This window comes from Bactrocera oleae, chromosome 2 (assembly GCF_042242935.1).
Source record: "Bactrocera oleae isolate idBacOlea1 chromosome 2, idBacOlea1, whole genome shotgun sequence".
Lineage (NCBI taxonomy): Eukaryota > Metazoa > Arthropoda > Insecta > Diptera > Tephritidae > Bactrocera > Bactrocera oleae.
In genome coordinates this window covers 47,287,015-47,301,836 of record NC_091536.1, presented here as the reverse complement: position 1 = coordinate 47,301,836, position 14,822 = coordinate 47,287,015, and the positions used below count along the sequence as shown (strand labels likewise).

The 14,822-nt window shown below is 31.7% G+C and overlaps 1 protein-coding gene across 5 annotated transcripts in view; it reads left to right on the top strand.

Annotated features, from left to right (window-relative positions):
- The window catches only part of LOC106624016 (uncharacterized), a 216,977-nt gene extending 203,040 nt beyond the window's left edge, over positions 1 to 13,937 (top strand). For 4 of the 5 annotated variants that reach the window (XM_070113097.1, XM_070113100.1, XM_070113098.1 and 1 more), the window contains 5 exons: positions 8,685 to 8,818; positions 8,877 to 9,017; positions 9,346 to 9,537; positions 11,885 to 12,247; positions 13,419 to 13,937. In XM_070113097.1, the coding sequence (XP_069969198.1) occupies positions 8,685 to 8,818; positions 8,877 to 9,017; positions 9,346 to 9,537; positions 11,885 to 12,247; positions 13,419 to 13,793 (1,205 nt within the window). In that variant the 3' untranslated portion in view covers positions 13,794 to 13,937. The remainder of the gene's footprint in view (positions 1 to 8,684; positions 8,819 to 8,876; positions 9,018 to 9,345; positions 9,538 to 11,884; positions 12,248 to 13,418) is intronic. The other variant, XM_070113099.1, reaches the window with a different exon arrangement.
- Positions 13,938 to 14,822: the final 885 nt, after the last annotated feature.

Below are 14,822 nucleotides of genomic sequence, written 5' to 3'. Positions count from 1 at the left end.
TAATGCACCTGCTAATACTGGTATTTACAGTGCTAAAACTAGTTTATAAGAAGGAAGTTTTGATCCTGTTAATTGGTGTTTCGCATTACCTATTAAAAATATATTTTTCTTACAACTGGGCCGTTCCACTGACATGTTCATCGCACAAAAAATATGTGTTTAATGTACATATAAGAAACACAAATTATAACATGCATATTGACAGATCGCGTGTGTCGGCTGTAGTAAGTACAAGTTTCGATGCAAATCGGCTCGGCTTATCGTAATCCTACCTGCACCAAACTTAGTTTTTAATTGTTTCAACACGATTCAAACGAATTAAGAGGGTATGCGTCACAAACGAGTAACCATATTTTTTTGGGACACCCTCAATGGATTAAATTCAATGATACAACAGTTGTTTCCAGGGGAATTGGTGTCCTACAAATCTATCGACGCAAAGAAAACTGTGAAATTTTCAACCGACTTTTTGAATTCATTGGATATGCTGGGCATTCATTATTAGGATCAAAACCGGGGAAATGCTTGCAGGTATTAACAAAACTTTATATTAAACATGTTAAGTAAGAATTGAGCTTTATTATTTAAAGAAAATGCGAATGGATTACAATTATATTTGGTATCTTGTATTATAAGGCATATGTACCTACTAAATTTTATTATTATACTAGCTGGCCCGGCAAAAGTTGCTCCGCCACATATGGTACATATGTATGTATGTATATACGGAGGGGCATCTTCAGTCCAAATTTTTATTTAAAGTGCAATAACCCATTAAATAAACAGGTCGGAAACTTTGAATTTTACACATATGGTGCAACATATAAGCTTTATAGGGTCCAATACAAAAATTGGACAATGGGCGTGGCACCGCCCACTTTTAGGTGAAAGTCCATTTCTCGAGATATACTGGACTGATTTCAACCAAATTCCTTTGGTGATATTATCTTGACATTTCTATGTTACAGTGAGACCTGGCGAAATCGGACTACAATTTTAAGTGATTATTTTAATCCAGTATACAAATCAAGCACCAATGAATATAACGGGATAAAACTTTGCACCATAACCGCGCTTAAGTTATGCCATCTCAAGTATAAAATTTCTCAAATTCAGACCAAAACTGTTTAGTACTCTGGAGGTTACCGTAGATGCGGACCTCGGCTGATATAATATGATAATTGAAATTCGGAGGAGGTCCTTTCCTGGTAATAGTATGTCTACAAGGTAAAATTGAGTGAGAGTGTTTTTCTAATATCGGTACATCGTTGAGCATAAAATGGATAAAATCGGGTGAAAACTTGCTCTTGTCTCCATATATCTAATATCAGGATTGTCAAACATCTGTTTGACTTTACTCCTTACATATTAGTGAAGGTTTGTGAAGTACCATAATGAAACTAAGATACCAACTTTTTCAGTTAGTAATATGTAGTAATGCTAAAAATAGATAAATTCATTTCATTAATTACTATACTAATACAATACAACAATACAATTGGTACAATACTTTAATGAAATTAGTCTACGAATTACTCAACACCCATACGAGGTGTGTTAAAAAATAACAGGAATTTTAAAATTTCACGATATTGGAATTTCCAATCCTTAATTGTTTTTAGAATGTTGATATATATATATATGTATATAAGTATGCAAATTTTTTTTAGCTTACTTTGTCTGTAGCAGCCGCTGAGGTTAGACAAGTTTTTATGAGCTTGGCGATTTTTATTTGTTAAAAGAGATGGATAAAATGAAGACGATTGAGCGTTAGTTTCAACGACAGCAGCGTACGCAGAAACAGGATGAGAAAGTTAAAAATAATAAGTGCTGCCACGTGTATTTTTTTATTGTTTAATATACTTGTAGTCCTCTACGTCAATTATTTATTAAATCATATTCACTTTTAAGCTGAACAAAATGTTTCGCAAATGCAAAAAGTGCTTATAAAACTTTTTGACACGCGTGCACACGAGTCGTACGTATATAGCTTGTTTCGATTATCCTTAGCGACCCCGACGGACCTGCCCACGTGAACGAAGTTTGACGAAGCCTCGTAACGACCGTTCCCCGAGTTCTCCCTTCCCTCATGTATCGATCTCAAAAGATAATCGGTACGCTATCGAATAAACTATGCAATATCGTCGATAACGATGCATCGCTAAAATAGAATACCGGCGATGAAATAAAATTAAACAAGTAATAAAGCTCTAAGTTCGGGTGCATTTACATTTTATACTCTCGCAACTTGCAATAATCGAAACCCTTAAGGTGTTGGCAAAATTTTATATTAAAGGAAGTATTGATCCGATTCCATTCATTTTTGACACAAAGACATACTATTATCAAGAGTTTCATTTATTTATTTTATTATATGAATTTCAATTACATATCTTACACCTTGACCGATATTTTCAGTAAGTAGTCAACTATAGGCACTGAAATAGGCAAAAAAAAAAACTGCATATGCCCCACCCTAATGTGATCCTTTATAATAAATAACAGTTTTGTATCTTATTGTGGAGCTTAGTTATGGCAATTTATTTGTTATTGATTAATGAAACATGTGTACCAAGTTTCATAATAATATCTCAATTTCTACTCAAGTTAACAAACATTTATTTCAACTCGGCTCTTCATAGTGATTAGTTATATACTTGTATATATAATCCTATATTTAACTCGATTAGTTTTACGTGATACAAACAACCGTTAGTTGAACAAAACTATTATATTCTGTAGCAACAGGTTGCGAGAGTATAAAAATTGTATAGAAATATTTATTTATTGTACAAGCTAACATACATATTATATATGTAAATATTCATATATTTCTTAGTTCGAAGTAGATTAATTTTTTGGGGTAAACTAAATTAATCATTAAAAACACTTAACATTTATTCTTTACAATTTTGGGTGGGCAGGAGGCTGGTGGTATGTGGTTTGAACCTCTAAACACCCCCTTTGCGTACGCCCCAGGTCATACCCGTTGAGGTTGCGCAGGAATTGCTAAATGAAGTCAACAACGGTGCAGAATTACTAAAACGTATTGTAACAAGTGACAAAACATGGGATTAACAGACAAAAAAATTTCGCGAACTTAATTTGTATCATCATCTCATAATTTTGATTTAAAAACTAACACTCTATATCTATATAAACAAATTTTGCGATTTTTAGACAACCGGTATTTGAATAACACTTTTATATTGGCATTCATATTGGCAAGTTAGGCAATTGCCTTGGGCGCAGGTATTTGGGGCGACATTTTGGCACATTTTCTTTACATATTTTATTTGTTTGTTTATTTATCAAACCCTGAACAGGGTATATTATGTTAAGTTTGACACGATGTATGTAATATCAAAATGAAATTTCAGAGACCATGTGAAGTATATATACAAATGATCAGCGTGACGAGCTGTGTAGATTTAGCCAAGAATGTTCGTCTGATTCGATCTGAAATTTCGCATCAATCCTTTTCTCACCAAGAAGTTGCTCATTTGTCGGAACGGCCGATATCGGACTGTTATAGCATAGAGATGCCACAGCAGTTGCATGGGTTATTGTTTAAGCCCATGATGCAAACCCCGAAGAAATTGCTCAGATCAGATCACTATGCCATACAAGTATATTTGCCACATAAACTGGACAATCGGAATCTAGTGCTTGTATGGAAAACTTTTTCATTTGACGAGATATCTTCACGAAATGTGGCATGGCTTATTGTCCATGACAACGGTGAAAATGGTGAAGACATTGTTCAGATCGAATGAATATAGCTGCCATACAAACTGACCTATCAAAATCAAGTTCGTGTAAGAACTCTTTTGTATTGTGAAGGCTATAATAGCTTTGGTGCAACCGAAGTTAACTTTTTTGTTTTTTTTTTCAGATTTTGTTTAAATAAAGTATAAAATAATTGGCAAATTACTTTATTTATTTCATTATAAATATAATTTTTTATAATATAAAAAAGTCATAGTTTTATATTTTTGCCTTCAAATTTAAATAATAAACGACAACGGGAGTGTTGTTAATTCCTCGTGGTTGTTTTTGTATGGTGTACGTTGCTATGCGTTGATTGCGAGTATTTCGTTGATTTGCTCTCTTTTATGTGCTTTTTTAGTAAAAAGTGTTTTTGTTCTCTTGACCTCCGAATTTACAGCGAAACGAACGTTCACATCCTGTAAAACCTACCTGCGCTCTACAATGTGTGAAGAAAGACTGGTAGGCTAGGCAACATTTTACACGATAGATTGGTTCCAAAACAATCTGTACAAAAAAACGTGTAAAAAAAGACATTGATCGTATGCAAGAATATATGATTGGTTTCTATACTTTAAAACCTAATAAAATTAATAAAAAACAAGAAATTTTTGAGAACAAGTATCAATGTTTATTTTGATAAATCGCATATATATATAATTTGTATTACAGCATGCAAGCATAGTTATTTAAGAAAATAAAGACATGCATTAAAGTTAATGTAACGTTGAAAAAAAATTATTGCCTATAAAATATTTGTTGGTATGCATAAAAAGGGATCTCCCCTAAAGTTGTACAATTTATAATTGCTCTGATCTGCAAACTTGCTTATATCCACAAAAAGAGAATTCCTCGAAAGTTGTGATATGAACATATTTCGCAAAAATTAAATCTGACAAATAAAATTTAAGCCCAACGAAATTTTTAATTGTGTTTAATGTTTAATTTTTTTGAAACTGTGTAAATCAAAACTGTGTGTTAACAGAATTAGGTGCCATAAACTTTTTTATTGTACTACTAATTATAATCGTTTTATAATAAGTATTCATAATAAATAATTATAATTTCATTAATAGATCTCACACATTGAATAGCAGAAAAAGTGTATATTTCGGCATTGGGAAGGTTGTATTAATTGCATTAATTCACGGAAACATTCGGCATAAAAACTGCTAAAATAACGAAAATCATGATATGAAGTATATGAGATTTGGTATATTTCGTGGACTGAATTCACGAATTTCCTGCAATAAACTATAGTATTGTATATAAAGTATTATAGTTGAAGTAGAAAATTATCGAAGTAATCCATTTTTAGTACTAGAGTACTTAGAGGTACTTTAACAAATTGTTTAACTTTATTACGAAATTTCACGATCTGTAAAGAATGTGTTGCGCGCGCTTTCGAGCCAAATTTTGTTGAGCAATGAAGCCTATTTCTGGCTTAATGGGTATGTAAACAAGCAAATTGCCGCATTTGGGACAAAGAGCAACCTGAAGAGATTCAAGATCTGCCATTTAATCCAGAAAAAAACAACGGTTTGTGAGTGGAAGCATAGGTGCATATTTCTTCAAAAATGATACCGGTATGAACGTAAACGTCAATGGCGACCGTTATCGCGCCATGATAACCGACTTTTGGATGCCTGATATGGAAGCTCTTGATCTCGGCGACATTTGATTTTCACACATCGCATCAAGCCATGGATTTATTGAGAGAACACTTCGGTGAGCAGATAATTTCCCACAGAAAGTAGTCTAGCGGTGTTAAATCACAAGATCTTGGAGGCCAATTCACAGGTCCAAAACGTGAAATTAGGCGGTCACCAAACGTGTCTTTCAATAAAACGATTGTGGTACGAGCTGTGTGACATGTTGCTCCGGCTTGATAAAAATGTTATATTAAACCCGAACTTTCTTTTAACTGTATTTTAAATGCAATTTACTAAAAGTAAATAAATAACGGACAAGAAATTTCTACGTATTGCTATTTTTGCGTTCGAAACGTATACATATATATATATATATACAAGTACAAGTATATATATATATATATACTCTTTCCTTCCTAAAAATTATATAATTATTTTTATAATACACTCCCTGCCGAAGTATCAACACATCGTGCCCAATAATGGTCCGATTCTGCACTTTTACGAAAATAGAAAGTAGTACTGCGCGACAAGTATAATCAAGGCAGATATCTTAAAATTACGCGACTTAGCCCTATATCCATCTTAATTTGGGTTTAGGAAAATCCCGTTAATTGAATAAAATATTTGATTTTATAAATAAATAAAAAATCTTAATATTTGTGTGGACAAAATAATTAAAATTGATAATTCAAGTTATAATCATAGAACTAACTCTTTTACTTACTATTTTATACTGTTTCCATTTTTGTACTCAGTAACCTAGATTTTTCTTTTGCATAGAAACTGGCAAAATATGTTCCACACTCACTATTACACTTTTCGCTTACTCTTTATCTGAGCTTGGGGCTCTAGAGGTCGGGTCTATGGTTTGTTAGTAGATTTTTCAGGTATACAATAATGTATGTATATACAAATATTGCCTTGCAAATAAATGAATTTGGGCTTTGTTGATTTTATTGGATCCAACTTGGAGTTTGTGTGGTACTGTAGAATATTACATGGTAATAAAACATTATTCAATAACTTAAATGGAAATGTCAATCACATTTGTACTTATTAGGGATGTTCATTTATCCTGCAATAACCACTTCCATTGCCTTCTACATACAATATAATATTATGGTTGTTGTATTAAAAGATGAACTTATAACAAATAGTTATATATAGAAAATATATCGATATTGCTTTCAACAATTTCCCCTTTCTACATATAAGTTAATTATCTTTCGTTTATGTATGTACCTAACATCCTTTTTATTTTCACTATACTATACAATTTATGCTCTAAAATTTCAAATAATGAAAAATGTTGGCCAAATTTTGTACTAAAAATTGTTATTCAATTCAATTGTTAAGAAAAATTGTCAATAAATTTCATCAATATATTTTGTTTTATATCCTATATATTTGTATTAAATTGTTGTATCGATATCCATAAATTTTACTAGCGACCTACTTATGCTGATGCGACTTAAATTCAAGCAAATGGACGAAATTTATTATAGTGGGTATGTGGTGAAAAAATCATCAAGAGGGCATAACTCATTATATTACGGATAAAACTTTGTACCAAGATCTAGACTGATTTCATTCATATTCTGCACTAAACAACATTATGTTTTAGCACACATGTTTAATAAAATTTAAAATACCACACATTTTGAACAAAATAAAATGTCTGAATTGATTATATTAGCTTTCGGCATTACTCAAGTATATTCGGAAATATGTTTTCATTCTAAGAAGATAACTCACTTATTAACCGAAATATTCGGTATGAGGGAGCTAGGAACTATTTGAGCAAAGTTATATTCCAATACTATTTTTTGTGCTTGATTTATCTATATGATTGATTTAGTAGAGATATACATAGGTGGGTGGTAAAACGAACCTTGTCAGATGCTTATACCAATTTCCGCCCATACCATCTTAGCTTCATTGCTCCTGCTTAAATTACAAGTGCGAATTGCAATACCAATTTCTTCAGATTCATCATCATCAAGATATGTCACTTTTTATGCACGGAAAGACAGATAGGAATTCCACTCGCCTCGTCATCCGGAATACTTTGATAAATAAATGTAGCAGGTTGCATGTGACCACCTTAGTACACAATTATCTCCGTTCAAATGCTTATTAAAAGAAAAATGTTTCTAAGTAGAAAATTAAGATTTTGACTAAAATATTTGTGTTACTAAAATACGCGAAATATAGGCTTAAACCAATATATTTTTTACGCTAATTCGGTTCTATTAGAGAAGTCCGAATTCAACATCAGATTTGCCTTAATTATAATAATTAGTTGTAGGAAATATTAAAGTAAAATTTAGGAATTATTATACGAATGAAACATATTTCCTCGTTATTTTCCTTTTACTTTGTACTTCGATAATTTTCTAACGCTCTAAAATCAGAACAGTTGGGGCGGTTCCGGTTAAGAGTTTCTTAATCTGATTAAATGTGAGTTTAAATATGAATTTTTTTTGGTGAAGTCATAACATCATGAACAAATAATGTTTTAAGAGACTAATGAGAAGAATGCGTGTAAAACATATATTCTTATTTATAATGCAGCGATGAATTTTTTCTTTAAATATCCGTTATTTGACAATATCTCAAAAATCGGTGTAACAGAGAAACTGGGCCCGCTTCTTGGAAAAATAGGTTTGGAAGAGCACATTCTTGAAACTTGAATACTACTTTTAAATGATGCACTAATTCAGGCTAAATTAAACTGTGAAAACGTAGTATATAGAAATATTTTTAAATACACACATATTTAAATATATTCGTATTACTGAAATTTAACAACTTTTGATTAGGAATATTTTCATCAACACCATTTTAACAAATTGTCTTTTAATTCGATATGGAAATTTAAAATTTAGAACTTAAGTAGCTTTCTCATTGCTATATCGTTAAAAAGGAAACTAAAATACAAACTATTATACTCTATACAATATGTTGCGATTAGCGAATGAGAATTTAAATGTCTTTAATTGTTCTCCATAGGTATGTAATGCATCGCTCTCAGAATTAAATATATTAAAGTTAGAGGGTTATGTCTTGTAGATAAATATGTACCTATTGTAACCATACATACCATAACTAGGGATAATCATTCTTGCTTAACTACGCCTTTCTAATATTCGCTTATTTATTTCTAATATATCTTATTATATTTTGCCTTCAACTTATTACTATGACCCTTGAAATTACATTGATTATCCTTAACATAAAAAATAAGTATAAAATTTTTAGATCAAGTTGAACTTCTTGTTCTGCATGAGGACGATTTTAATAACATTCTGCGACCCACAATGTCAAAGCAATGGATGGAAAGGAAGGCAGCCCTTTTTTCATTGGAGTATTTTAAGTATTTAAATAATGATCAGGTAAAAATAGTTTTTAAAGTTTACAACAATATTAAATACTCATTTGACACTTTCTTAGATTATTACCGCCTGCAAATTAGGCCTTATTCGACAGTTTGATCCACTGGAAACAATATATTATGAAGATAAAGGTCACATTAGTTACGTGCATTTCGTAATTAGTGGTGAATGCATGATCTTACAATGTTTAAAAATGAAGGTGACAAAATAACTTACTATTTTCCCTCTGACCGATTTCTGTTCATATAATGATAAAAAATATCAATATATTATATTACAGTACTTAAAAAATAAAATTAAAAGTAAGGAAAAGCTAAAGCTTCATTTATTTAACGATTTAATAAAAAATTAATTATGTGAACAAAAAATCTTTGAAAAAGCCACTTTTTTTTAATGTACAAAAGATAACTTTCACATTGTCAATATTGGCTTTATACTCATATAAATAGATTTAATCTATATAAGAAATATATGGAACATAAAAATCGGTACAAAATTGATAAAGTATAAAACATACTGAATTTCAGGTTACTACTAAACTAGGCGGAAAATTATTTGAACTTTTTGATATTTCTCAAAACGAAGACGAAAATATATTTCAAGATTCCGCTTTAAATATTTCGAAAGATGGAAATTTTCGCAATATATTGTCGTTTTTTGATGTGAATTATGAAATAATGTCCGAAGAGGATGATAAAAATAAGAAAGGAAGTCGCCTGGTAAGAGATTTTAATAAACTATGTATAAAACTTAAATTCCTAGCAATATACAAATGGGTGTACCTTTCGCACTTAATAGTAAATTCATCATTATTCTTAGAAACTAATCAGAATATATCTATACATACTCATCAGCAAAATAAATGTTTACTGCTATAAATCATAGGAATTATTATTTAAATAACTTTTAAAACTTTTTATACATATATACAAGTATGTTACTATTATTCTCAATAAGCTAAGATGCTAATACTTGTAGTACTAATAATGCCAAACAAACAGGCGACGCCATAGATAGCGGGACTTAAGTTGCCGCAAAAAAGAAATATGTACATGCGTCAAAAGTGTACCCTCATCTCGTTCCAGTTGTAGTTATTGTATCGTACATCCGACGAATTTAAATAAAAGCTCGTTTTTATAGTAAAAGCTATCTTATTAAAGTCTTATTTTGTAAATTGTTAAACATTTTGCGGTTTTGGTCGTAATGGAAAGCGAAAGAAATTAAAATAGATGAAAGGCAAATTTTTATTAAATAAAGGTCCAAAATAACCGGCAAACAGTAAACCCGACGGTGGAAATTGAACATCAGGTCGCACAATTATCGAAAACTTTGCAAAAAAAAATATATAAGCTACTTTTACTATTAAAACGAGGTTTTATTTGAATCGGATTTCCCAGAACTGGGACACCGAAACAAATGTCAAAAACAAAAGTATGCATAACTGATCAAACTTTTAACCAAACCGTTACGAGTAATCGCCGTTTTTTTACGCGGGCTAGATGTAGTTGTAGTATTATCAGAGATGAGCATCTCAAGATAACTCATAAAGTGACCGATGTAAGTACCTATATATTGAGCACTTTCGCTCCATTTATATACTCTTGCAACCTGTTGCAGCATGTACAGAGTATGATAGTTTTCCCAACGGTTGTTTGTATCATCCAAAACTAATCGAGTTAGATAAGAAGAAGAGACGAATTGACATCCGGGTGACTCTCCGTCCGTTCGTCCGTCCGTGCATCTGTGCAAGCTGTAACTTGAATAAAAGTTGAGATATCTGGATAAAACTTGGTATACAAGTTTCTTGGCACTGTAAGAAGGTCGGTATTGTAGACGGGCGTAATCAGACTGCCATCGGCATGCCCACCCACAAAACGTAATTAATCGAAAACCAATAAATTTCCATAAGCTCCGCAATAAGATACAAAGCTGTTATTCAGTACATCGAATTGCATTAGAAAGTAGTACCTATGGTTGAAAAATTTGTTTAAAAGTGGTCGTGGCCCCGCCCTTAATAAGTTTATTGAACATATATAAACCATTCAAGCTGTAATAACCAAATTCGTTCAGGATACATTTTTTAAGCATCGCTATTCACCCTGTGAAAATGGGGGAATTCTGAAGGTAACCGCCCGCTCCCCATATAATGATTTTGTTAAAAACTACTTAAAATGCGATAAATATATAAATAAAAGCGCCCGTGAGATACAATTTTACATCCAAAATGGGACAAGAGGGCCTTATTGGTCGTGGCACGGCCCCCATTTAGGTGAAACCCCATATCTCGAGACCTACTTCATCGTTTCAATCAAATTTGACAGATAGGATAATATTATCCTGAAACTCCTACATTACGGTGCGAAAATTATATCAGATAAACACCACTCCTACTTTTCCACAACAATTTTAAATTCCACCTGATTCTTTCACTTTCTATTCTGGAACTATCATGTATCAAATCAAGAACCAATCAATTGATCCAGATAAAACTTTGCATGAATAGTGGCCACCTTATGACCAATAATTGCGCACATAGGTGTAAAACTGTTCGAGCCTTCAGCTACCGAATACAAGTATATGGACCCCAGTTCTTATTACAAACTTTTTATTGAAAATATCGGCCAATCTGTGAGATATATTAAAGAAATTTGGAAGTAATAATTTTCTGATATAGTATGTGTGTTTGTCAAAAATGGGCTGAATCAGATCAATAATTCCCTTAGACCCCTTATACCTAATAGAAAGATTTTCGAACTTCCGGCTGACTTTATACCGCATATGTCGGTCAATATACATATATGTGAGTTTTCTTAATGAAATTGGAAGAGCGTGTTTTTCTAATAACAATGTATCGTCGTGTATAAGGTATTTCCCCAGTATGTTTGGTTATACCCAAATCTAGAAATAAGAAATATGTTTTAATAAAATATATATGCAAACCAACGAAGATTGTGTAGACATTAAAAATTCTTATCAGGATTTCTTTTTATAATACAATTTTGTTTACAATATGACTTCAAAGGAAAGTCTGTGTATTGATTGTTAACATATTTGTTAAAATGCTAGTTTCAGAAAATGGACATTAAAAGTATAGAAGTTTCATGTGGCCTAAAAGGAACAAGCGAGGAGGAAATTACATCTGGAAAAGATAGTCACTTTTCCAAGGAGTATTTAAACGAATCTGAAGACACAGAATTCCTCTCTGAGTTCAGTAATTTTTCATATACGCAAAAGCTAAGTGTCGAAACTCTACACGAACATGTGATATCATCGGAAAGCAAAACTGGCATCGATAAGCAAAGGTTATCAAATATAAACAACAAAGAAAATATACCACCCGGCATTAAAATTAGAAGTAGTGGAAACCGCAATTATTTCAATAATTTAAATTCTAATATTGAACCTGAAGGAATGTCCAGTACAAAGAAAGTAATATACATATGTTTTACGCATAGCTATAATTAGAGTATTGAAATTTTTGCTAAAACGTAGAGTTTTTGGACATAGTTGTTTATAATAAGATTATGGGCTTGTCCGAGGCAAATAATAAAAATGGCAATACTGCTGCACTGACAAAAATTTGCAGCTCTGTTTCAACCACTCAGCTCTTTTCTGTTATTCGCCATTTCTTTTGCATATATTGCCGAAGTTGAATACCTAGATGCTGCAATGTTTTTCGCTGAAATATAAAACAAATACAAATAATATTAGATATATTGATGTACATATGTATATTATAAATTAAATATAATATATTTAATTGCAAATAACTAGTTTGCTCACCTTTCGATAGCAGTCATCCAAACAAGAAATTCTTGATGCTAATTTATTTGACTTCGCTCATAACAATTACCAATTTTTTGACAGCTTGAATTTCACATCGAAAGTGATACTTTAAGAAATCGTACATCACAACTCTTGTGATTGCAACTCGAACAAGCCCTATATAGTTATATATATAGTTTCAAACCTTTTTTAGAAAATATATGTAGCTATAAGCTTTTCTTCTCTTTAGCGCTTTTATTAGCTTCACCTTTATGTTTGTAACTTTTTTTAGTGGTACTGAAACTGAATGGCACTGAAAAAGAATCAACAGTTTCATAGGCCCAAAAAATTACCCTAAAACTACTTGTAAGCAGCTAAAAGCATCAACTTTCCAAAATATCATTTGAAGAACAAAATGACACAAACATATTCTTAAAGAAAGTGAAAACACCACCTGTGGCTAAACAAAAAATATGATAGAAAATACTAAAAATCATGCTCATATAGCACATCAAACTAAAAAGTAAAAATTAATTGATCGAAGAAAACGTATATTATTATGAAAAAAGCATAGGATGGTTCGTGCCATATACCTATGTCGCATATCGAGCATACCACACTTTTCTCGCAATAATACAAGACTTTTTCGGGAAATATTACTGTCACTTACATTTAGACTTATTTTTCACTTTTTAATTTGAAATGCTTTGAAAGCGTGGTTTTCAGTTTTTTTGAACTACATTTATTTGTTGTTAATAATAAGATTATAAATTATTGATAGTTACAAAGCTTCTTTAGAAATATATAGCTATAACTATAGTAATTTTTATTACAGGAATCTAATACCAAAATTGAAAACCATTTTATTGACGTTGGGTCAATAACGTTTGGAGGTATTTTTAGTTTAGGCGAGAAACTAGAACATAGAGTTATAATGGCCAGAACTACCGTCCAATGTCTTATGCTTCCAAGATATTGGCTCATGGAAAGGGATCAAAATCCAGGAAACATATGGCAACGTAGGCGATTCTACTTAGATTCCACAATCCCATCTAGAGAACAACTCTTCAAAGACTTTTTAACTACTCGCACATGGCAGAAGTTCAAAAATAGTATAATATCAAGCAACTTAACGAGGTATTTGGGAAATCCAACAAAAGTTCAGGATATACCTATTATTTGTAGAATTGTTGAACCTAGTGAGGATTAAGCTTGCGATTGATGAAATAATATAGACACTGTTTCATTTATAATTTGTACATGTATGTTATAAAACTACCCTTTACCATACTTGTATTATTGTTTTATAATAAATATATATCTTTATACAATACGCGAATGCGAAATACCTATATGTACTCGTCTATTGGTCTATGTTCTGCTTTTGATTTTTATGTTACTACTAGTTATTCTTTCGAGTTGCTGATGTAATAGTTATAGAGGTAATTGATTCTACCTTTTTGATCTATATCAGTGCATTCATTTCATGATCACCAGTGGATAACAGTGCGTTCTGGAGGTGTGGCCTATTTTAAGGCGCACAAACGTTATTAGATCTTGACGGTTTTGTTGCACGGTGTGATTCCACTAGGTAAAATAGGAGCTTGTTTCTACGATGGAGAAAGTTTTGGGTGAGCATCAGTGTTGTATCTTGTTCTGTGGCGAGTTATAGTACGTAATATCACTTTGATTGGATAGGTGGGGAATGTGCAAATGCTTGTTCTCGCTGTTTTATGGTAATGTGTGAATAAGGGGGTGGTGTTTTTAGTATCCATAAATCTCATATGCATTCTTGACAATAATATTTTCAATGGTCTTTAAAAGTTCAAAAGTCCAAGTATCCTCAAAATATTCGTGTGTTTGATTTATATTGGCAAAGAACAGGATAGGGAAGGTGTATAAACTGTAGATTTTGTTTCCAAATGCAACCTTTATTTTTTGTAGTATGATGTGAGTTTCGATTATGTCAAAAGCTTTCTCACAATTAAGGTTTATAATTCCTTTTATTAATCCTTTTGTTTGAACTTTTGTCATGTAGGATACTAAGGAAATTGTCTTATGAGCTGATTGAGGTATTAGAAATGTTTGAGGGAGTATGCCTTGGTCTAAGGTGCTATTTTATAATGTTATTAGCCTAATTTTTAAAGTGTGGGGAAGAGCTTTCAGGAAATTTTGTTTTATCCTGGGGTTTTAACGAACATTTCGTATATTGTGGAGTCCAAAGCTTTGTCCTGCTCTC